This window comes from Ambystoma mexicanum, chromosome 6p (assembly GCF_040938575.1).
Source record: "Ambystoma mexicanum isolate Mex_15411 chromosome 6p, UKY_AmexF1_1, whole genome shotgun sequence".
NCBI classification, from domain to species: Eukaryota; Metazoa; Chordata; class Amphibia; order Caudata; family Ambystomatidae; genus Ambystoma; species Ambystoma mexicanum.
In genome coordinates this window covers 602,706,989-602,731,823 of record NC_090935.1, presented here as the reverse complement: position 1 = coordinate 602,731,823, position 24,835 = coordinate 602,706,989, and the positions used below count along the sequence as shown (strand labels likewise).

Sequence of the window (24,835 nt, the reverse complement as noted above, 5' to 3'; positions counted from 1 at the left end):
AAGGAGGGAGGAGAGACTTTTATCCATTCTACTCAATAGTTTAGATTTTAAACCTAGCAAAGAGGGTTTGGTCCCAAAACCCTGTCTGAATCCCGATTGCAGTGGGTTCAGGATAGGGAAGCGATTAAGATGTTGAGCAATCTATGAATAGGCAACGCAATCCAAACATTTGAGAAGAAAGGGAGTGTTGGTTATGGGCCTATAGTTTGCAGGGATATCCTTTGCCAGGCCCGTTTTTTTTAAGAGTGGGGTGATCCATGCAAGTTTAAGATCATCGGAAACTACTCCGATTGTGGGGGAAGAATAAATAAATTTACATATTGCCTCTGCAAGAATAGGTGGGCACGTCTTAATGATGATGGAAGAACAAGGATCACCCTTACATTTAGTAGCCTTAAATTGGGCGATCACTATTGCGAGTTCCTCCGTGGTAATAGGGCTGAAGTTAAAAATGTGGATAGTGGCATCTCTAACAAAGCGTTTTCGCTCTTTAATGTCTACATTACAATGATCAGAGATTTTTCAGCTATAATACCTTCTCGAATACCCGCTAGTTTCAGAGCCATCGCATTTTGAATTTCAAGGCACCAATTGGCATCTTTGACAATTGTGGAAGCCTGAGGTTGGGGTGTAACCTCCTGCTCTTTAAGAATCTTAAACAATTCCTTCGAGTCTGAGGAAGCCAAGGAGATTCTTAAATTATGGTTATCTTTCTTGGCAGCCACTATAGCCGCCTTGTAGCTGTTAGATGCTCTTTTAAAGGCCACCAGAGCTAATGGTGTCGGGTTAGACTTCCAGGTGTAAAAACGCTTAATTGAGGCGGATTTCATGATTTGCAATTCTGGGGAAAATTACGGTTTGCTTCTTTTACACTAATAAGACTTCTTTTTAGATTTTGGTGGGGCCAAAGTATTAGCCACATGTTCCAAAGCTGTTTTAAGATTCATGGACATGAGATCTGTCGAATCTGCGTCTGAGAAATCTGGTAGATGCACCAGAGTAGGTTAAATTTTATCTCGAGTTAAATGTTTCAAATTTCGAACCAGGAAAGAGTGAGCCTAATTGTGCTTAATTGTGGATGGAAACGGTACTGTGAACGAAAAATGCACAAAGGCATGATCTGACCAGGGACAAGGGGAAACCGAAATATCATGACACAGCACGTTAGTGACCGATATCCAATCCAATGTATGACCCATTATGTGGGTAGGAACATGGATAGATGACATGCGCCTCAAGTCTGTAAGTGATTGTGACAGCTCCATGGCAATCGGATCATCAGCATGGCCAAGAAAATAGTTAAAGTCCCCAAGCACTATAAAACGTGCGTTTGGTTTTAACAGAGGGAGCAGATAACTATAAAGTGCTACGGTAAAGTTTTCTGAAAGAGAGGGGGTGCAGTAAATTAATATGATGTTTACCCTGGCCTCCGCATTCATATCTAATTTATCATGTATAAACTCAACACCATCCATAAGGTGATCTTTCATTTCCCAAACAGAGAGAGTGTCTTTAAGAATTAGGGAAAGACACCCTCACCAACAAAATCACTCTCCTACAGCAAAAGATTGCAGCCAAACAAGTGAACACCACAGCCCTGCCTGCCACACCACCTACAGAAACCTGGGACTACCCCCACTTTGAGTTCCAACCCATCAGCGAGCACACACTCACAAAAATCATCAAAGGCCTCAAACCTTCGCAAAGCAAAGGGGGCTCCTGCCCAGCCCCCATAGTGAAGGACTGAGCCGAACCACTCCTCCCACTCATCACCGCCATCATTAACTCTTCCTTCGCCTCCTGCACTGTCCCTATGGTGGCCCGCAGAGAATCCTGGGTATCCCCCCTCCTCAAGAAACCATCCGTTGACCCCTCCACCCCGCCAACTACCGTCCTATCACCACAGTCCCCTTTCTACTAAATATCATTGAAAGGGTCGCCTATCTGCAAATCCAGGACTTCCTCGAGTCCAACCATATTTTAGGCTCCCGCCAATCCGGGTTCTGGCTTTAGCATGGTACTGAGACAGTGCTACTCGACCTAAAAAACAGCTTGACACGGCCAATGACCAAAGCAACATGTCCCTACTTCTGCTCCTAGACCTCTCTGCTGCGTTCAACCTGGTCAATCACAACACACTCTGCCAACAACTCACTTCTTCAGCACACTTCTCACCAGACGCAGCCAAATGGGTCACCTCCTTCTTCGCTTACTCATCCTCTAGAGTATTCACTGGAGTAGCCTTGGCGCACCCAACGCCCATAGTCTGTGGAGTTCCACAAGGCTCCTACATCTCCCGAACACTCTATAACATATACACCAAGCCCCTCTTTGACTGTCTTAACTCCCGAGGCGTCTCATACACCAACTATGTGGACGACACCCAGATCTCCTCCCCCTCTCAGGCAACCACCCACAGGATTCTCTCACAGTGAACTACCTCTATGAAACAATTCAAGCCTGGATGGCTGGACACTGCCTCTGACTCAACGCCGAGAAGACTGAACTCCTGCTAGTTGCCCCCCCAGTAAGACTAGCAAAGCTCCATCAGGAGTACATGTCCTTTACAATCGATGGCCACATCATCCCCATCACCATTGCCATAAAAACCTTTGGTGTCTATCTGGACTCCACCCTGACCATCACAGGTCAGACCAATCACATCGCCTCAACGTAAGGCTACGCCTCCAAGCTCATCACTGCCAGCAAACCTTTCTTATCCCCAGAAAACCTGCTAGAAGAAGCTCAAGCACTCACCTGCTCTAAACTTGACTATTGCAACTCTATGTTCAGCGGCACCTCGATTAAAACCTATGTCAACTCCAATCCATCCAAAACAATGCTCTGAGAGTAGCACTCGAAATTGGAAAGCACGACCACGTATCTGAAGGCAGGAGATCCGCCCACTGGCTCTCGGTTAAGGATAGGATCAACTTCAAGATCTTGTCCATCACACACTGCTGCCTCTCCAACAATGCCCCATCCTACCTGGCAACTCAAACCTCAAGACACACTACAACAAGGTCTCTGCGCACGGCATACAAACACTGCCTCACTACCCCCAGATTCAACCACAAAAGGGGTGGAGGAGGCAGCTTCCCAGCCTGTGCCGCCACACTTTGAAATGTGCTCCCCAGCCACCTCCATGAAGAACCATCCTACAACAGCTTCAGAAAGAAGCTCAAAACCCATCTTTTCAAGACCCCCCCTTGTGTCCACTCCCCCTTCTCCTGTCTTACTTAACCAGCGCCCTGATGCCCTCGTACTTGCCACGCTTATATACGATGCCCTTGGGCTGCTTTTGTGCACTTTATAAATGTAAAAAATAAATAAATACATAAATATAAATGCCTAAATAAATACAATAAATAAAAATAAATAAATAAATGTCATCAACAGGAAAATGCACTTTCCTGAAAGCAGCACTGTGCGGTGTTGGGTCGCAAAACTAAACAGCTGCGAATTGGTGAAGGGGGAGTGGAGAAGGGAAGCACCCTAAACGAATGAACATGCTTGGAGCGCAGGCTTTCCTTGGTGAATACAGCCCTGTGTTCCGAGCATTTTCATTGGTTTAAGGCTCTGCCCAGGTTGCTAATGGACAGTATTAACTGTTCTAGGGTGGCCAACCGTCCTGTATTTTGCAGGACTTACCCATATTGATGGGTTTGTCCTGCGCTGTGCATGCACACTCCACGGGATGCCAAAAGTCCTGAATTTGCTTCACCCTGGCCTGATCAAACCAGTGGAGTAACTTTTCTGAAAAAGTTATGGTGGACATGACATCTGAAGAAACGGTGCCCCAGCCAAATGAATGGGGACAAAATGGTGTGCCATGAAATTTGGGGGGGACAAACACCCCTGCCCCCCCTAAAATGACGCCCATGATCAAAACCTTTTCAGCTCTGAGCTCAAACATCTGTGTGATAGCTGGAGCTCTGGGCAGCAGAACAGCTCTCCCCAGGTCCAGCACCTTAACACGTTGCTCTGTGTAAACAGCATTACAATGGGAGCAATTAGGTGCTGATGGAATGGAGGCGGGCTATTAGCTGGGACTTTATCCCTTAAGAAATGTGAATGCGGTGATGAGAAAAGGGAGCATAATGCAGCATGCTGTGTGAAATAAGATTGTCACATGCTAGTTTATTATATCGTGTGCATTATTTTCAAGGCATTTCTTTAAACAAGGCCTCAATACATATTTATATCAACTAAGCCTGGAAAGCAATGTGGCCAACTGCTTGAATTGCCCGCATCCTGTTTTTACACCCTAACCAAAGTGTGTGATTGTGGGCATATCATTTAATCTCACTGTGTTTTATCTGTAGTGCCCATGAGGGATTCAGTTCATACCTTGGTATTATACTATTATGTTATTTGAAGCTATTATTTAAAAAAATACTCATGGTTTAGTGACCATAGAGTTGCTTCATATATAATAATAGTGTCATTCATGTATTTCAAAGCACAAAGTTATTTGCCACTCAACGTACTCATGGCAACTTTATTCTAAAGCCACTTGCCACAGTGCCTGTAAGTATCAAAGACTGAATATGTTTCGTGCAATGCCCTTTCCGCAAGGCCCCTGTCCCTCCCCCACTCTCTATAATACCTATACTAAACCCCTCTTTGACATACTTGATACCCTGGGCATTACCTACACCAACTTTGCGGATGACACACAAACTCTCGTCCCTATCTCTGGCAATCACACAAGTCAGGTTGACACCATCAACAAAATCTTCTGCACTATTCAGATCTGGATGGCCACCCATAACCTCTCTCTCAACAATGAGAAGACTGAGTTACTCATCATGGGCTCCCCCTCTCGTCTCACATTCCTTGACCCTTCCGATTCCTCCTTCATCATTGATGGCACTGATATCCCTGTCCTCAAACATGCCAAAACATTGGGAGTTTACCTTGACGCAAAGCTATCCATGACTATGTACAGTAACGCCCTCTCCTCCTCTACAGCTCACACTACCAAGCTCATCTCACTAAGTAGACAGCTTCTAAGCCCCGACAACTGTCTCACTCTTTCAAGGGCTATTATCCAGAGTACAATTTACTATTGCAATGTGCTGTTCAAGGAAACATCCGCTTCCAACCTTGCTAAGCTATAGCTTCTACAAAACAAAGTGCTGCACGTGGCCCGTGGCCTCTGCAAACCCAACCACATCCCCCCAATTCGTCGTGAGGTCCACTGGCTACCGATAAAAGCAAGGCTGGACTTTAAAACATTGCCTATTGCACACCGCTGCGTCTACAATGAAGCTCGCCAATACCTGAACTGCCGCATTGCAAGAAAACACCACTATTGATTCCACCTCTCCTCTAACCATCTCACCCTGATGGTCTCTCGCTTCAAACGCGCCAGTGCGGGAGGAGTGAGCTTCAGTACCACTGCCCCTTCTCGTTGGAACACTCTTCCTGTGCACCTAAGAAATTAACCAAACCACCCAGCATTTAAGGGACTTATAAAAACCTGGTTGTTTAATCAGTATGATTAACTTTTCCTTGATTTACTTTGCACAGCATGATCTAACCATTGACTTTCATTCCGCCATGTCTAAATGCATATCTTCTCCTACATTGCCTCATGTACAAACGCTGTGATACCCTTGGGTCTGGACATTACACAGATGTTAAAATAAAGAAAAGACATAATAAAAACATTATAAAATAAACAAGTCACTAATGCTGGTGCCAACACGTATGCACATTTGGGTGTTTGCATATATTTTGCATATATTTTGCCCCACAGAGCCTGGACAGAGCTCTAACAGAAGAGTGTCCTCTGGCCTTTAAGGTGGGCTGGGTCTAGCCAGGGCAGATCCCCGACAGGCTTAGAAATATGGTTCTGAGATGGGGCCCTGCCGGGGCTCCCTTTTGTCCCCGGCAGTCCTGTCCGCTCATGTGCAAGAGCATGTGCAAGAGCTTTAGGCTTTAGGATAAAATGCCCTTTCTCCATAATGGTGACGCCAGCACCAGAGATGCCCATGTGCTGGTGCTACCATTATAGAAGAAAAGGTGAGGCCGCATGAAACCATGGCCTTTTTTCCTAAAGCCTGAAGCTCCCGCTCATTCGGGGGAGCTTAAGACTTTAGGAAAAAAGGCTTTGGTTTCCAGTGGCCTCACTACTTCAGCTTTAATGGGTGTTGTCCCTCACCAGGCATTTCTTTAGCTAAGAGTTTCAGTGATCCCAATTGGGTGATCGCTGTAACTCTTAGCTAAAGGGATGCCTGGTGAGGGGCAGTGACACCATTAAGGCTGAAAAGGTGAGGCACTCTCCCACTCTAGGCATCCCTTTTATTAATGGCCGTTTAGCTCCAGATATTCCCGGCCATTTAACCTTTAATAACCATCTTGGCTCATCAACTATAGATTACTTCTGTATTTCCCTGGATCTCTGGGACAGGGCTGTGAGCTTTGAAGTATTGGCAGATCCTAATAGTGATCACCATCCCATCTGCCTTACACTGAAAGGGGCCTGGGGGAAGGGCGTGGGCGGGACACGCTAGTCTGTCCGGTTAAGGTTCTGGCCCCTGGTATGAGAAGAATTAAGTGGGCAAGGATTAAGGAGGCCAACCTGCATTATCTAACGATAGCTAAGAATGCTGCTATTTTTTCCGGTGTCCTGGTTGAGTCCTTGCCTCCGGGGGAGATTGTGGAGTGATTTGTGATACTTATGGGGGCCGTCACAAAGTCTTTTATGGTTCCCTGTGGGAAGAAGGGGATGGTGCCATCTAGAGGGTGGGTTGATAAGGCCTGCAAAACCGCCAAGAGAGATCTGTTGAAGGTTCTCAAGGCACCAGTGGGCTCCAGAACTGCGATTGCTCTTGCTAGAGCCAAATATCAGGGGGAATTGAAAAGAAGAAAAGGGGAGATTGAAAGTAATGCCTGGGAGGGCTTTTTGGAGGCATCCTAACGCAAAGATCAGAGGGCGCTTTGGGAATATGTGAAGGGGGGGGGGTAACTTGGGGTCCTTAGAGGAAAGGTCTAGTGGCACCAATGTGGAAGAGGAAGCATGGCTAAAGCACTTTGGGAATTTGTTCAAGGGTAGTAATGAAGGGGTAAGATCAGCGGGGTGCCAATCATCTCTGAAGTTCAGGTTGGAAGTTGTGACCAGAGCAATTAGTCAACAAGCTCATAATCGTGCGCCGGGCCTGGATGTGATCCCCTCTGACTTATTTCAGGACCCCCTGGACCTATGGGCCCCACTCCTCACTTTAGTGTTCAATGTGTGTATGGAGTTGGGGAGCTACCCTCTGTCTTGGAAAAAAGCCATTATTTACCCCATTTGCAAGAAGGGGGAAGTGGCTTACCCATCCTCATATAGACCAATTTCCTTCTTGGATACGTCCAAGATTTTTGGAAGAGTTCTGTTGGGGCTAATTGAATCCTGGCTCATGGAGGAGGCAGTTTTGTCTGATGTACAGTTAGGTGTCCGCCCCGGGGTTGGGACTTTGGAGCACAGCCTTAAATTGTACCTGCAAGTGGCTAACTCAGTGTTCTGTAAAGGGGAGTTGGTATACCTTGAGTTTATGGACCTGAGCACGGCCTTTGATAAGGTGGATAGATTGAAACTTTGGGCCGTGCTTGGGTCTTTGGGTTGCCCGGGGGACCTGTTGAAGGTCTTGTTAGAGATTCATAGAAATAATGAGGCCTGTGTTTGCAGTGGCCCCGGTTGCAGGTATTTTAGTATTGTATATATGTTGCAAACCCTGTGGCAAATGAATGGATTGGGATTGTATTATGAGCATTGTTTTACTGTGGGGTTCTTATTCAATTGATTGTAATGTATTGTGTCAATGTTTATTTGTGTTTAATGTATTGTATCCTAATAAACCTATTGACTGATTGACTGACAATAGATGCAGAGATCAGAGCCCTCTCCACGAGAGAGAAGGTGTTGATCTCTGCAAAGGGCTGCCTGTTAGGTAGGGGGGATGCCTGTAACCCATTGAGCTAGGGGTCGTTAAGAGGGCGTGGCCTAAGGGGACAGGTGTCCTCCCCTGAAGCCACGCCTCCTTGATGAGCCACAGCTCATTTTCTTTTGACACTTAAGGCACTGAGAGCCCTGCATCTGTAAGGGTCCTGCAGTTTGTGTGTGCACTGCATGTGTTAAAATACTATCAGTCACTAATTTACTCAAAAAGTGGGGGGGAGGGGCGGCGCGAACGGCACTCTATGGAACCACGCGCAGTGCAGGCAGCTTCTGAAGTGACCTGCGAAACCATTTTATAAAGTTACCCACCCTCGGTCCCGCCCATTGATATGTTTCTGCCCTTCGCGTAATGCTATGAAGCATAGTAAGGACCACACAGCCTGTGACCGGAGCTGTGCCTCACGCAAGCTCCAAGCCAATAACTCCTGCAGAAAGTCGTGGAATATCTTCTGGGTGGTCTAGATACGGACTTCAGCTGCGCAACGTTGGGTTTGTCCGCAGATAAAAGGTGTGATAAATAAACCTGAGAACCCGCGCGAGTCTTTCCGGTCTTGACGTACCCGCGGATAGGTCATTGAGCGCGCCTTTTGCATGTCTGCTCTTGGCATGTGCGCTGCACGGGCGCGGGGTCCTCTCTTGTTCACAGGAGGGCATTAGCATCGCACACATTATTTTTCGTTGTGACAGATGTATTAGTGTTGGAAGCCGGGGCTCTAATAACGCGTGCGTAGTGTCTAAGTTTCAGAAGCATTCCATATCGTCGGCGTATTAAGTATGCCACACACATGACAGCTCAGTCACTGGCTTGTGTCTTTATTGTGTGACAGTGTGTTGGACCCTCGTCACAGCAGCGCACAGTACTTTGTCACTGTGATAAGGGTAACCCATGGTTACGGAGTTCATATCAGTGACAGGACCCAGAGCCTCCCCTCTCCATTCCTCTATATAAAGGCTCTGGCGCGAATCCCCACAGGCAGCTCCCAGCGCTCAGCCACGGCAGGAAGGAGGACGGGGACTCACAGAGAGGGGGGCACTGTCACCATGGCCCCGGCGTTCAGACTTCAGCTGCACCTGCTCCTCATCTGTGTGTCTGCCCTGGAGGGAGAGTCCAGATACCTAGAGGTGAGCCGGACCTAGCATGGCTTGCATGGGCCACTTCACTTCCATGCATGCTTCCCCCTCTCACTTGCCCTGCATGGCTTGCATGGGCCACTTCACTTCCATGCATGCTTCCCCCTCTCACTTGCCCTGCATGGCTTTTACTACTTCACTTCCATGTATGCTTCACCCCTCTCGCCTGCCCTGCATGGCTTTTACTACTTCACTTCCATGCATGCTTCACCCCTCTCGCCTGCCCTGCATGGCTTTTACTTGCCACTTCACTTCCATGCATGCTTCACCCCTCTCGCCTGCCCTGCATGGCTTGCATGGGCCACTCACTTCCATGCATGCTTCCCCCTCTCACTTGCCCTGCATGGCTTTTACTACTTCACTTCCATGCATGCTTCACCCCTCTCGCCTGCCCTGCATGGCTTTTACTTGCCATTTCACTTCCGTGCATGCTTCACCCCTCTCGCCTGCCCTGCATGGCTTTTATTTGCTTTTTCACTTCCATGCATGCTTCACCCCTCTCGCCTGCCCTTCATGGCTTTTACTTGCTATTTCACTTCCATGCATGCTTCACCCCTCTCACTTGCCCTGCATGGCTTTTACTTGCCACTTCCATGCATGCTTCACCCCTCTCGCCTGCCCTGCATGGCTTGCATGGGCCACTCACTTCCATGCATGCTTCCCCCTCTCACTTGCCCTGCATGGCTTTTACTACTTCACTTCCATGCATGCTTCACCCCTCTCGCCTGCCCTGCATGGCTTTTACTTACCATTTCACTTCCGTGCATGCTTCACCCCTCTCGCCTGCCCTGCATGGCTTTTATTTGCTTTTTCACTTCCATCGTGCTTCACCCCTCTCGCCTGCCCTTCATGGCTTTTACTTGCTATTTCACTTCCATGCATGCTTCACCCCTCTCGCCTGCCCTTCATGGCTTTTACTTGCTATTTCACTTCCATGCATGCTTCACCCCTCTCACTTGCCCTACATGGATTCTACTCACCACTTCACTTCCATGCATGCTTCCCCCCTCCATTGCCCTGCATGGCTTTTACTTGCTACTTCGCTTCCATGCATGCATCACCCCTCTCGCCTGCCCTGCATGGCTTTTACTTGCTATTTCACTTCCATGCATGCTTCACCCCTCTCGCCTGCCATGCATGGCTTTTACTTGCTATTTCACTTCGATGCATGCTTCACCCCTCTCGCCTGCCCTGCATGGCTTTTACTTGCTATTTCACTTCCATGCATGCTGCCCCCTCTCGATTGCCCTGCATGGCTTTTACTTGCTATTTCACTTCCATGCATGCTTCACCCCTCCACTTGCCCTGCATGGCTTTTACTCACTTCTTCACTTCCATGCATGCTTCACCCCTCTCACTTGCCCTCCATGGATTTTACTCATCACTTCACTTCCATACATGCTTCCCCCTCTCGATTGCCCTGAATGGCTTTTACGCTTTACTTACCATTTCACTTCCATGCATGCTTCCCCCTCTCGATTTCCCTGAATGGCTTTTACTTGCCACTTCACTTCCATGCATGCTTACCCCTCTGGATTGCCCTGCATGGCCTTTACTTGTCATTTCACTTCCATGCCTGCTTCACCCCTCTTGATTGCCCAGCCTGACTTTTATTTGCCATTTCACATCCATGTATGCTTCACCCCTCTCGCCTGCCCTGCATGGCTTTTACTTGCTATTTCACTTCCATGCATGCTTCACCCCTCTCGCCTGCCCTGCATGGGTTTTACTTACCGCTTCACTTCCATGCATGCTTCACCCCTCTCGCCTGCACTGTATGGCTTTTACTTGCCACTTCACTTCCATGCATGCGTCCCCCTCTCGATTGCCCTGCATGGCCTTTACTTGTCATTTCACTTCCATGCCTGCTTCACCCCTCTCGATTGCCCAGCCTGACTTTTATTTGCCATTTCACATCCATGTATGCTTCACCCCTCTCGCCTGCCCTGCATGGCTTTTACTTGCTATTTCACTTCCATGCATGCTTCACCCCTCTCGCCTGCCCTGCATGGGTTTTACTTGCCGCTTCACTTCCATACATGCTTCACCCCTCTCGCCTGCACTGAATGGCTTTTACTTGCCACTTCACTTCCATGCATGCTTCCCCCTCTCGATTGCCCTGCATGGCCTTTACTTGTCATTTCACTTCCATGCCTGCTTCACCCCTCTCGATTGCCCAGCCTGACTTTTATTTGCCATTTCACATCCATGTATGCTTCACCCCTCTCGCCTGCCCTGCATGGTTTTTACTTGCCGCTTCACTTCCATGCATGCTTCACCCCTCTCGCCTGCACTGTATGGCTTTTACTTGCTATTTCACTTCCATGCATGCTTCACCCCTCCACTTGCCCTGCATGGCTTTTACTCACCACTTCACTTCCATACATGCTTTCCCCTCTCGATTGCCCTGAATGGCTTCTACTTGACATTTCACTTCCATGCATGCTTCCCCCCTCTCGATTGCCCTGAATGGCTTTTACTTGCCACTTCACTTCCATGCATGCTTCCCCCTCTCGATTGCCCTGCATGGCTTTTACTTGCCATTTCACTTCCATGCCTGCTTCACCCCTCTCGATTGCCCAGCCTGACTTTTATTTGCCATTTCACATCCATGTATGGTTCACCCTCTCACTTAACCTGCATGGATTTTACTTCCCATTTCACTCCCATGCATGCTTCCCCCTCTCACTTGACCTGCATGGATTTTACTTGCCAGTTCACTACCCTGCATGCTTCACCTCTCTGACTTGGCTTCTACCCGCTATTTCACTATTTCACTTCCATACATGCTTGACCCCTCTCACTTACCCTGCATGGCTTTTATTTGCCATTTCACTTCCATATATGCTTCGCTCCTCTCACTTGTCCTTCAAGGCTTTTACCCCGACTCATTTCACTTCCAGGCATGCTTCGCCCCTCACATTTCCCCTTCATGAATTGTAACCCCATTTCACATAAATTCATGCTTCCCCCTCACATTTCCCCATCATGAATGTTACCCCCATTTCACTCCCATGCAAGCTTCCCCCCTCACATTTCCCCTTCGTGGCTGTTATCGCCCATTTCACTTCCATGCAGGTTTCACCCCTCACATTTCCCCTTCATGAATTGTACCCCCATTTCACTTCCATGCAGGTTTCACCCCTCACATTTCCCCTTCATGAATTGTACCCCCATTTCACTTCCATGCATGCTTCGCCCCTCTCATTTCCCCTTCATGAATTGTACCCCCTTTTCACTTCCATGCAGGCTTCACCCCACACATTTCCCCTTCATGAATTGTACCCCCATTTCACTTCCATGCAGGCTTCACCCCACACATTTCCCCTTCATGAATTGTACCCCCATTTCACATCCATCCATGCTTCACCCCTCTCATTTCCCCTTCATGAATTGTACCCCCATTTCACTTCCACGCAGGCTTCACCCCACACATTTCCCCTTCATGAATTGTACCCCCATTTCACATCCATGCATGCTTCACCCCTCACATTTCCCCTTATGGAATTGTACCCCCATTTCACTTCCATGCAGGCTTCACCCCTCACATTTCTCCTTCATGAATTGTACCCGCATTTCACTTCCATTCATGCTTCGCCCCTCACATTTCGCCTTATTGAATTGTACCCCCATTTCACTTCCATGCAGGCTTCACCCCACACATTTCCCCTTCATGAATTGTACCCCCATTTCACTTCCATGCATGCTTCACCCCTCACATTTACCCTTATTGAATTGTACCCCCTTTCACTTCCATGCATGCTTGGCCCCTCTCATTTCCCCTTCATGAATTGTACCCCCATTTCACTTCCATGCATGCTTCACCCCTCACATTTCCCTTTATTGAATTGTACCCCATTTCACTTCCATGCATGCTTCACCCCTCACATTTCCCCTTATTGAATTGTACCCCCATTTCACTTCCATGCAGGCTTCACCCCTCACATTTCTCCTTCATGAATTGTACCCCCATTTCACTTCCATGCATGCTTTGCCCCTCTCATTTCCCCTTCATGAATTGTACCCACTATTTCACATCCATGCATGCTTCACCCCTCACATTTCCCCTTATTGAATTGTACCCCCATTTCACTTCGATGCAGGCTTCACCCCTCACATTTCTCCTTCATGTATTGTACCCGCATTTCACTTCCATTCATGCTTCGCCCCTCACATTTCTCCTTCATGAATTGTACCCCCATTTCACTTCCATGCAGGCTTCACCCCACACATTTCCCCTTCATGAATTGTACCCCCATTTCACATCCATGCATGCTTCACCCCTCACATTACCCCTTATTGAATTGTACCTCCATTTCACTTCCATGCAGGCTTCACCTCACACATTTCCCCTTCATGAATTGTACCCCCATTTCACTTCCATGCATGCTTCGCCCCTCTCATTTCCCCTTCATGAATTGTACCCACTATTTCACATCCATGCATGCTTCACCCCTCACATTTACCCTTATTGAATTGTACCCCCATTTCACTTCCATGCAGGCTTCACCCCTCACATTTCTCCTTCATGAATTGTAACCCCATTTCACTTCCATCCAGGCTTCCCCCTCACATTTCCCCTTCATAAATGTACCCCCATTTCACTTCCATGCATGCTCCACTCCTCACATTTCCTCTTCGTAGCTATTACCGCCCATTTCACTTCCATGTAGGTTTCACCCCTCACATTTTTCATGCATTGTACCCCCATTTCACTCCCATGCAAGCTTTCCCCCTCAAATTTCCCCTTCATGAATGTACCCCCATTTCACTTCCATGCATGCTCCACTCCTCACATTTCCTCTTCGTAGCTGTTACCGCCCATTTCACTTCCATGCAGGTTTCACCCCTCACATTTTTCATGAATTGTACCCCCATTTCACTTCCATGCATGCTTCGCCCATCTCATTTCCCCTTCATGAATTGTACCCCCATTTCACTTCCATGCAGGCTTTACCCCACACATTTCCTCTTCATGAATTGTACCCCCATTTCACTTCCATGCATGCTTCGCTCCTCTCATTTCCCCTTCATGAATTGTACCCACTATTTCACATCCATGCATGCTTCACCCCTCACATTTCCCCCTATTGAATTGTACCCCCATTTCACTTCCATGCAGGCTTCACCCCTCACATGTCTCCTTCATGAATTGTACCCACTTTTCACTTCCATTCATGCTTCGCCCCTCACATTTCCCCTTATTGAATTGTACCCCCATTTCACTTCCATGCAGGCTTCACCCCACACATTTCCCCTTCATGAATTGTACCCCCATTTCACTTCCATGCAGGCTTCACCCCTCACATTTCCCCTTCATGAAATGTACCCCATTTCACTTCCATGCATGCCCCCCCCTCTCATTTCCCCTTCATGAATGTTGCCCCCATTTCACTTCCATGCAGGCTTCACCCCTCACATTTCCCCTTCATGAATGTTACCCACATGTCACTTCCATGCAGGTTCACCCTTCTCATTTCCCCTTCATGAATGTTACCCCCATGTCACTTCAATGCAGGCTTCACCCCTCACATTTCCACTTCATGAATGTTACCCCCATGTCACTTCCATGCAGGGTTCACCCTTCACATTTTCACTTCATGAATGTTACCCCCATGTCACTTCCATACATGCTTGACCCTTCTCACTTACCCTGCATGGCTTTTATTTGCCATTTCACTTCCATATATGCTTCGCTCCTCTCACTTGTCCTTCAAGGCTTTTACCCCGACTCATTTCACTTCCAGGCATGCTTCGCCCCTCACATTTCCCCTTCATGAATTGTAACCCCATTTCACATACATTCATGCTTCCCCCTCACATTTCCCCATCATGAATGTTACCCCCATTTCACTCCCATGCAAGCTTCCCCCCTCACATTTCCCCTTCGTGGCTGTTATCGCCCATTTCACTTCCATGCAGGTTTCACCCCTCACATTTCCCCTTCATGAAATGTACCCCATTTCACTTCCATGCATGCCCCCCCCTCTCATTTCCCCTTCATGAATGTTGCCCCCATTTCACTTCCATGCAGGCTTCACCCCTCACATTTCCCCTTCATGAATGTTACCCCCATGTCACTTCCATGCAGGTTCACCCTTCTCATTTCCCCTTCATGAATGTTACCCCCATGTCACTTCCATGCAGGTTTCACCCTTGTCATTTCCCCTTCATGAATGTTACCCCCATGTCACTTCCATGCAGGCTTCACCCCTCACATTTCCACTTCATGAATGTTACCCCCATGTCACTTCCAGGCAGGCTTCACCCCTCACATTTCCACTTCATGAATGTTACCCCCATGTCACTTCCATGCAGTCTTTACCCCTCTCATTTGCCCTTCGTGGCTTTCACCGCCACTCATGATACTATTATACAATGTGTACTTACTCTGAATGGCTTTTACCCGCCATTACCCTTTCTCTAGAACGTGCAAATCTCTCACTGGCACTTGTATGTTTTCAATTTACATCAATATATTTTCTTTTTTTACTTTTCTGAAATCAGAGTAGGTCTTAGAAACGAATTCCCTTTTTATGCTTTGTGATTGTATGTATGTTTACACGTGTTTATTCCCCGTCTCGGTTTCTTTCTTTTCTCTCCGTTTCTGCCGCCATTTCTGTTCTTCTCTTCGTGAGAGAAGGTGTGATTGATTAGTAGCCGGCATCCTTTTAGGAAGCTCGTGCGCCTGCACGAAACTGTTGGCAACTTGCGACCTATTAACAGGGGATGGGTGTGCCGATTAACACGGGATGGGTGCAGGGGATCCAAAAGCGGCCTGGGGACTGGGATCCAAAAGAGGCCCTAGAAATAGTTTTCAAAGTTGTCACATATTTACATGTTTTCAGCAAACCCAACCCTATGAGAACGTTTGGAAATAAAATGGGTTACCACACAAAAGAGGCCCAGGGTGCAGAGGCCTACTGGGGAATCTCCAGTGTTCCCGTATGGACCATACCACCCCTGGATGGATGTGCCAATGAAGAGGGAACAGGGTTACCTATTAACACAGTGTGGCTATGCCTATTGCTCTAACTTTTTAAAAATTGTATTTAATATAATGTGTTAACTAGTTCAAAGAACCATTTCACATAAACGTATAACACAATACATGATGCCTCTGATATCTTTTCAAATTTTCCAAATGGGAGAAGTTGGCACTCCAGCCCCATCACTTAGCTAAAGTAGCCAGCTCCTCTATCAATTTATAAAAGTTCAGAGACCAACCAAGGGACCAATTATAATTTAGCCCACTCATGGAACTCACTACCCTTAGCCTCATTTTTCGTGGCCGTTATCAATAATGTGCGTCTTCTTCTCAGGAGCTGGGAGCCAAGTGATGATGACTCCAATTCTAGGCGTATCAGCTCAATTGGGACAGAGCGAGGGAGGCCCAGGAGAGTTCGCCAAAACCTACCCTCAATCCTCTTTAGCCATTTAAAGTCCCTCATATGAGCCATCTCAAGCCCGTTAAGCATTGCTGGAGAAAAGCCATGCTTATATAATTTCAAAATACCTGCATAGCTAAAGCCGGCCGTGTTAGTTGCACATTTTTTATAAGCATTGTTTGAAATATGGCTTTATGTGTATTTTCGACTTTGATTTCAACATAATTCCCCTTTTCCATTTCAAGGCCCAAGTATTTATATGATGTAAATCTTTCAGTTGTGTCAGATATTTTTGACTTGTCATCACTACAACCCTTTCCATAGCACATGAATTGCGTCTTTTTAAAATTGATCACCAAACTGTTCAGCTCAGTATAACTCATAAGTCCATTGGCTACCCTATACAGACCGATCAAATATCACAATATCGTCCGCGTAGGACAGCCAATCAACATGGGTTCCCCCTAACCTGGGAGGGTAACAATTGATCCCTGCAAGATATCCTGGTAGGTTCAAAATGTGCAAATTGAAGAGGAGCGGAGCGAGCACACAGCCCTGCTTAACCCCGCAAGAAGTAGGAACAGGGTGGGTGCTCACCCCTACACCCTCCAACTGCACCTCTACAAACATTTGTTTGTGAAACTGTTTAATGGCAGCCAATAAATATGGGGGGGAGTTTGCCATCTTTTTAAGTTTCCCCCAAAACCTGCCTTGGTCCACCATATCAAACGCAGGCCGCGGGTCCACAAACAACACATACAATGCGAACGTATGTATTCTTATTGGCCGCTCTGCTGATAAGAGCATCCAGTAATAATGCATTGTGTATGGTAGATGATCCGGCCCTCAAACCGGTTTGAAATGTCCTGAAAATCTTTTGTGCACCCGCCCTTTCTTGCAATGCTTTCAACAGCAATAAACTAAACATGTTCCTGGCTGCATCGAGCATAGATAACAGGTGGTAGTTTCCTGGCATATCCCTGCAGCCCGTTTTATACACCGGTATTAACAACGATCGACGCCAGGACCAGGGATTCACCCCTGAAGCACGTACCTTGTTAAACAAAATGATCAACAAGGATGCCCATTGTTCAGGTTTATCTTTAAGGACTATATTGGTTTAGGTCATTAGGGCCAGGTACACGCGAACGTTTCAGGGGTTGTGACTGCCATGGGTTTTACCCCCAGTGCCAAGGCCTTTTTTGGTGATTTTAGTATTTCACCATTCAATGCCTTCTAACGTTTTCTGTTTCATTAAATCGTCTTTGTCATAATTAAGCTGAAATGGGATAATAGGCTACACCAATTGTTCTTCTGCCAAATCCACTCTGTCACTAAAGGTTTTTCTATGTATGTCACCCATTTAGCCACGGGTGTAGGATTAAGGCGGCTTTTCCTAGTGTTGCCAAGATTCACTCCCAAGGCCCCCCATATCAATGTCATCTTTCCACCAGCAAGTGTTTTCAGGATATTTTACCATTGGCTATTTTGTATTGATGGATTGCCTCGCCTAAGCCAATTTGAATATTGACTTCAGCACTTCTAAGCAGCTTCTGGCATTCCACCTGGTTTTCCACCAGCGGAGTATGCACCTAATTTTTAATCTTAGTGCACGGTTGGTATCCTTAATAACTTCATCAAAATGTTTACATGATTCCAGTTTCTTGGTACGGAATGCCAAGGGAGTGTTAACCCTTGCCACTTTCGAGGTAAGCTCATAAATCCATATTTCGATTTTACCAGGAGTTTTCCTCGAAAGTAGTCTCATATTAAACTCACCCGCTCCCTCCATAAATGTGCTCATCTTAATCAAATTGCGTTGGGACCACCCTGTCCGGTCATTTCCATTGTTTACCCGATGTCAAGTTTATATTTTCAGTGGCCAAATGTCTTTGTAATATTACAGGGTGGCGATCACTGTTCTCATTGGCCACTGTGTTGAGACTCCTAATCTGTAGGATTAACTACTGGGAACAGTAGTCTATAATGGCCTTTTTAGCACCAGAACACCAGGTGTGGCCCCCTGGAATATCTCTGGAGTGTGCCGCCATTAAGCATAACCATATCACACTCCCGCTTAAAGGTGGCACAACATTGACCCGCCCTGTTGGTCTTAGACTGTAAGAATATGGAGAAAGATTTAACCCACTAATCTTTAAGCATTCAGATCTCCAGCCAATATGATACTGTCGGGATCAGCCCGGCCTCCACCACAACATAATAACTTCAGCTGTACAAGCGAAGATGTCTTCAGTGCATTCTCCAGCAGGTGGCTCATAAACATTAAGCGGGAGGGTGCTTCGAAGCTCTAGCACATGTTCACTGGTTTCCTCTAGAGATCTCCTGGCTGCTTTTCCATGACACTTTCTGGACAGTAGGGCTTGTGCGCGTGCATGCAGCCGCCAGGCTTCCAGGGCGCAGGCGCGGCGCAGGCGCAGCGGCTGATCGCAGCTCCGTTGAGTCCCAGCATTTCAAAGCCTGCCTTTGTGTTTGTATTTTTTCCAGGTCCGAGAGGCGGCGGAGTCCGGCGAGTTTTTACACATTAACCCCGACTTGAAGAGAGAGTTGTCCGAGGGACAGATCTACAGGCGCTCTCTGAGTGAGTGTTCCCCACACGCGTGTCATTTCAGACAGAAGATGCTGCTGACGCTTGATATTACCAGGCCCACCCTGGTAGTTCATTTCGCTCCCCGTTTTGTTGTGTCTGTAATCAGGGGAGGACTGAGAACCAAAAGAGGCCCTGGAAATAATGTTCAAAGTCGCCCCTTATTACACATTTTCATCAAGCCTAACCCTTTTCATTCGGGAAAATGTGGAAACACCACACAAAAGAGGCCCAGTGTGCCAAGGTCTACCGGGAAATCGGCAGAGTTCTCTGCAGGCCAGTCCGCCCCTGTCTGTAATAAGGTGTTGTACATCAGGCTCTGTAGCAGTCCCTTTCAATTAATTCATCTTTTAGTATGCGCCTAACACCGGAGACCAGTCTCTAAGTGGGGAACCAGTTTCAAACCTGTGCTGCTCTGTGCTGTCTTGCTTCCAAGACAAATGAGTTGCCGCTGAGCCATCCCCCAGGCTCTTCTTACCTGGAATTACAGAAACGTTGCACCAGTGCAAAGTGCAATTAGCACTGTGTAAAAAATGCCCAAATGCAGTGCTTTAAATGGTCCGGTCCTACCTGGACCTCAGTACCGGCACTTCTTATTTTTAGTAGCTGCACTTCTCAAAGCCTGAAAGAGAGTGCGGGTACTGGACCATCTGGCGAGGGGAAAATGAAAACTTTTCACTTAATACAATGAATAAGCTACTGGTGCATTTGCTGGGGATAGCAGGGCCCAGCTCCTCAGCTCGCCACACACTAGACGCAGAACACCATTTTGTTATGTGGGCTTCACCTTTTATGCATAGGAGTCCCTTTAGAGTTTGCATATGGAGCAGGGATTGGAAATCCTGGGCAATTACGTTTTTACATTTTTTTGTTGTTATTAGCAGTGCCTTTTCCAATATTTCAAATGCTCTTTAACACATTGCATAAACAACAAACTGGAAGTTTATGTGACAATCCCAGATACACTGCTTACACAAAGTGTGTGATCGTTGGCTCATAATTCAATCTCACAGTGCATTGCTTGCAAAAATTGGGAGTTCTCAAAGCATGCCATCTTTAATGCACAATAATGGTGCCAAAACAGGTCAAAATCGGCCTGTGATTGCTGAGTGTCTTTGAGAGATGGTTGCATTAGGCTGACAGGCTCACATTTAAAGGTAATGACTTAACAGTAAATGAGTATGCTGAAGTTTTGTCTGCACACACTGAGATGTTTCAGCACAGCAGGCTCCAAAGGCCAGACTCGGCAGAGAGTTAACAAGGGTGTGAGAACAAAACCGAAGTGAGAGTGTGGGGAGTGAGACACCTAGAAATGGACACACATAGAGAATAAGACACAAATAGCAAGACACACATAAAAAGCCAGACACATGGAGAACTAGGAAAACAGAGATGCAAAAAGTACACTCCTATGCCTCACCCGCACACGTACCCGGCCAAGTAATGAAAAAGGAAAAGTAGCCCGAAAATAGTAGAGGAATGAGGGATAGGACTGGTAAGATAGACCTTAAACAGAGATGCCCCGTTCCATGCCCCCTAACGATGGACTACTAAGAAACAGGAGAAGCTGGTAGGCCCGATACGATTAGGCCAGGGAAGGAGGCTCAAGGGAAACAGGGGGATGGAAAATCGGGGAAGGGAGACTCTCAGCCTAGGCATACCCCCACTGAGGACCAACAAGTGAACAGGCGTAATGCACCAGACCCTCCCCAATAGATAATTGATTGAGTCTGTAAGGTATCGAGGAAGACGACTGCGGATTACCCATAGGCCAGTGAACACATCACCGAGCTAGAAACAGGGCTTGCACTAAGAAATCAGACAACTTAACAAATTCCGGAGGAGCCTAGGAATCTTGGCCGCTCCGGTGACAAATAAGGTAAAACCCAGAAAGGGCAACTAGGGGGGAGACAAATATCATGGCTGCCACAGGTGACGCAGTTAGATGAATTTCATGGGTAGGAAATGTGACGCACTTAGACGGATTCCAGGGGTGGGACTTGCAATGCACTTGGATTGATGTCAGGGTTAGGGAATCTGACACACTCAGGTGGATTTCAGGGTTAGGGAATCTGACACACTCACGTGGATTTCAGGGTAAGGGAATCTGACACTCGAGTGAATTTCAGGGTTAGGGAATCTGACACACTCACGTGGATTTCAGGGTTAGGGAATCTGACACTCGGGTGGATTTCAGGGTTAGGGAATCTGACACACTCAGGTGGATTTCAGGGTTAGGGAATCTGACACTCAGGTGGATTTCAGGGTTAGGAAATATGATGCACTTAGACGGATTCCAGGGGTAGGAAATGTGATGCACTTAGATGGATTTTCAGGGGAGGAGGTGTGACACACTCGTATTGATTCCTGGGATGGGAGGTTGACGCACTTGGATGGATTTCAGGGTTCGAAGTTGTGGGCAGCTGGGTAAATTTGGCGGGGGGGTGGTCGATGTGATGCCCTTGGATTGATTTTCGGGGAGGGGAGGTGTGACGTACTTGGATTGGTTCCTGGGAAGGGGGAGTGGTGTACTTGGGTGGATTTTCAGGGGGCGGATGTTACACACTTGGATGGATTCCGACAGTGGGAGTTGCGGAGCACTTGGATGGATTTCCAGGATCTTCACCATCAATCCTACTAATAAACTCACATACACCTCTCAATCTCCCATTGAAAAACGCGTTGTTAATCAGTTCCATATCACATTTGCACCGTCAGTTGGCGGCAGGTTATGCTGTGTGCATTGCTGCCAAGGTTTGCGAAAACACAACGGCCTGATCACCAAAGCTGTTTTTCCCTGGGATTGCCCCATTGTAAAATGTTTTTGTAAATCAGGCCCATCCTCTCTGCAGCATTCCCTATTACGCAATCAGCACAAACGGTCCAGCACAGATGTGTTCCTTTTGTGCCTGTGTAAAATGTCAGTTGATTACATCACGGGCACAGCTGTTGGGAATGACTCGCGACTCGTATGAGCTCTTTACATTTCTTTAACCAATCTACTTTTATTTAACGTTGTCTCCTCTTTTCCACGTCAGTCGTTTCTGTAATTGAAGGCAGCGAATTCACAGGTCGGAGGGGTTGGGGGCGGGGGGCTCAAACACACAGGCGCATAGACACGGACAGGGGGACATAACAGAGCCCAGAGCACCCCACGCACTGTCCTAGCGTAAAGCAGTGACGCGTTTGCACAGAGCTCTCCATCTGAAAGTCAGTGGCCTGAAGCCAATGGCAGACTCTGGGTCCAAATCGAAAGGAGAGGGGCCTGAGGAGCGAATACCCAGACATGGGCTTCGTTTAGGGGTAGTCAGGGGTGGCAACGCGCCTACTACCCCCGGCACCGCATCTGTGTCCTCTGGCTCAGGGGCCCTCACACTCAGAGGTCACAATGTGAAGAGCACTGCTCGGCTGAAATAAATAAATTCAGCTTTGTGCAGTGTGGATGTGACCACAACAAGCAAGTAACGCAGAATGCAGCCTTCTTCCAACCGCATAAGGGAATTAACAGTGCAGCCAGCCATCTCAGTCTGTGCACTGTCAGAGTGCAGGCTATTCGCCTGTTTGCAGTTTGCTGAAGTGTGGCTTTTGATTTCTTATGTGTGACATTTCATGCAGCACCGATCTCTGTACTTTTGTATACGTTTTCCGAAAAAACTACTCTCTTTCCATTCAGAGTGTACTAAAGGATGGAGATACCGCAGTAATTTAAGTGCTGGCCGCTCGTAACTGTGTTCGCCCTGCAGCTTTTCGCAGCCTTGAATCCCAGCTGTGCTGGCTCAGCTTTTCATGCTTCCAATGTTGAGAGATTGAGTAGCATTAACTAGGATAACATTAACATTCATTGCCTAGATCACTACAAAATGGAAATGTGCTTTAGCACCTTGAAGCGTGTGTTTGTGCTAGATAGAATTACAATAATGATCTCACACCAAATAATCGGACATACTAAAAAAATATGGCAAAGTACTACTTTATTGTCATTTAATAAAGTAGGGAGAACTCGTAGACATCGGACTGATGCTTGTACACTCGCATAGCAGCTTGATTACATGGAGGTCTTATACCCCTATATGCATAATCTATGAGGTCATTCTACGTGGCAAAATACAAAACCTATCAATGGAAGAGATTGGTTAAGTGAACATATGTACTTATAGAACATATAAAGATGAGTACATCATTGGCTAGCCCTTATCTGTGGGACACGCTTTGAACTACCTCTAAATCAGTATAGTACTGATTATAGCAGAAAAAATAAACGTGGGTTGGTCTATGCTACATTGCACGTTAGGTTGTCCCTCAACCCCACTGCTTGGTTGGCATACTATCCCCTCCTTGGACATTTGGCTCTTTTAGCAGCACGTACGTGAAACAAAACTTAGGTGCTTGAATCCTGTCAGACTACTCCCCGTTTTCCCAATTTGTCCATCATCTCTCATCGGTATATGCCAAAGTCTTCCATTTGTAGTTGACCTTGTTGCCTGTTCACTGTCCTGTAACCTTCAAGGGAGTTTGAGCACACCACTATTTTAGCTTAAGGTTCTGATGAATAACCTTTGTTTTCGACTTCTGAGTCACGTGTGAAGAGGCCACGAATTTGTCCATTTCACCCTTCTATTTACTTCTATTTGATATAATTATGCAGGGTGCTATTGCTCATATTGGCCTCTAAAGACTTGCTCACTCTATCTCACATGAACTTCGTATACTTTTGATTAACCAGCAGTTTGGCTCTCACATATGTTTTCTTCTTCTTCCATCTATGAAGAATGTCCCACATTCAGAGATTATCCACGTACTCCCTTTGTGCTCTGTGTGTATCCTTTAAATTAGCATCCTTAACTCTGGACCAACCTTGACTGATCATCATCGGCTCTGCACACAGAGGTGTTTTCTTGCGTCTGCTGATTCTACAGCCTCGGCCTGTTTCTGAGGTAGCTTGGTTAAGTTCAACATGAGCCAGTGTCCATCTTCCTACTGTAGTCGTCCTTGCCATGTTATATACTCCTCTTTAGCAAGCTTCTATACGTTTTCCTTCTACCTTGCGTTACTGCGTATTTACAGTTATTGGTCAGAAAGTTAATTCATCTTCTTTAGATCCATGATTACTTTAGCTTTAGGTAAATATTACTCTTAGTGTTTCAGTTATATCATTACTTCTAAGTATTTTTCATATCGTTTCAGCATAGATTCATACATCTTCTCTATGACATCACTTTGTTCTCATCAGATTTCACTTTAACGTCCATCCATAATATTCATTGATGTATTCTGACATCTTGGCAGGCAACATCCTTCCATATAACATTCTTCCATGCAACATTCTTCCACACCTTCAGTGCGATGGTACATTCTGTATGGCTGTCTGAGTGCATAACGTCTCTCATACAGTCGATGTGGTATGGAATCAATACAGGGGGTCCCATTTATTACTCTTCTCCGACTGTTCCAGTATAACGGCAGTGAGGGGGCAGGAACTGGTGAGATAGCGTGTAACTGCTCCTCTACAGAAACATTATGGGGCAGACTCTTAAACTTGCAGAAGACCATTGGATTCTCAAACCAGTTACTATGAGTAACTCTTACTCTCAGTAAGTCAGGAGTATGTTAGAGTGATTCGTGTTAACTTGTTTGTGAGGGAACAAGCTCCCTCTAGGTTTGAGTCAGTAGTATGTCAGAATTTCTTGTAGTAACTTGGTTATCAATCTGTCCCAGTGTCTTCAAGGCAGCACTAGGAGCAGAGGACAGCACTGAGCCACTACA

General features: G+C 46.8%; 1 protein-coding gene across 1 annotated transcript in view; it reads left to right on the top strand.

Moving 5' to 3' along the window:
- Positions 1-8,786: 8,786 nt before the first annotated feature.
- The window catches only part of CRHBP (corticotropin releasing hormone binding protein), a 247,407-nt gene continuing 231,358 nt past the window's right edge, over positions 8,787-24,835 (top strand). Inside the window, exons 1-2 of the mRNA XM_069627445.1 lie at positions 8,787-9,070; positions 18,973-19,066. Of these exons, the coding sequence (XP_069483546.1) occupies positions 8,990-9,070; positions 18,973-19,066 (175 nt within the window). The 5' untranslated portion in view covers positions 8,787-8,989. The remainder of the gene's footprint in view (positions 9,071-18,972; positions 19,067-24,835) is intronic.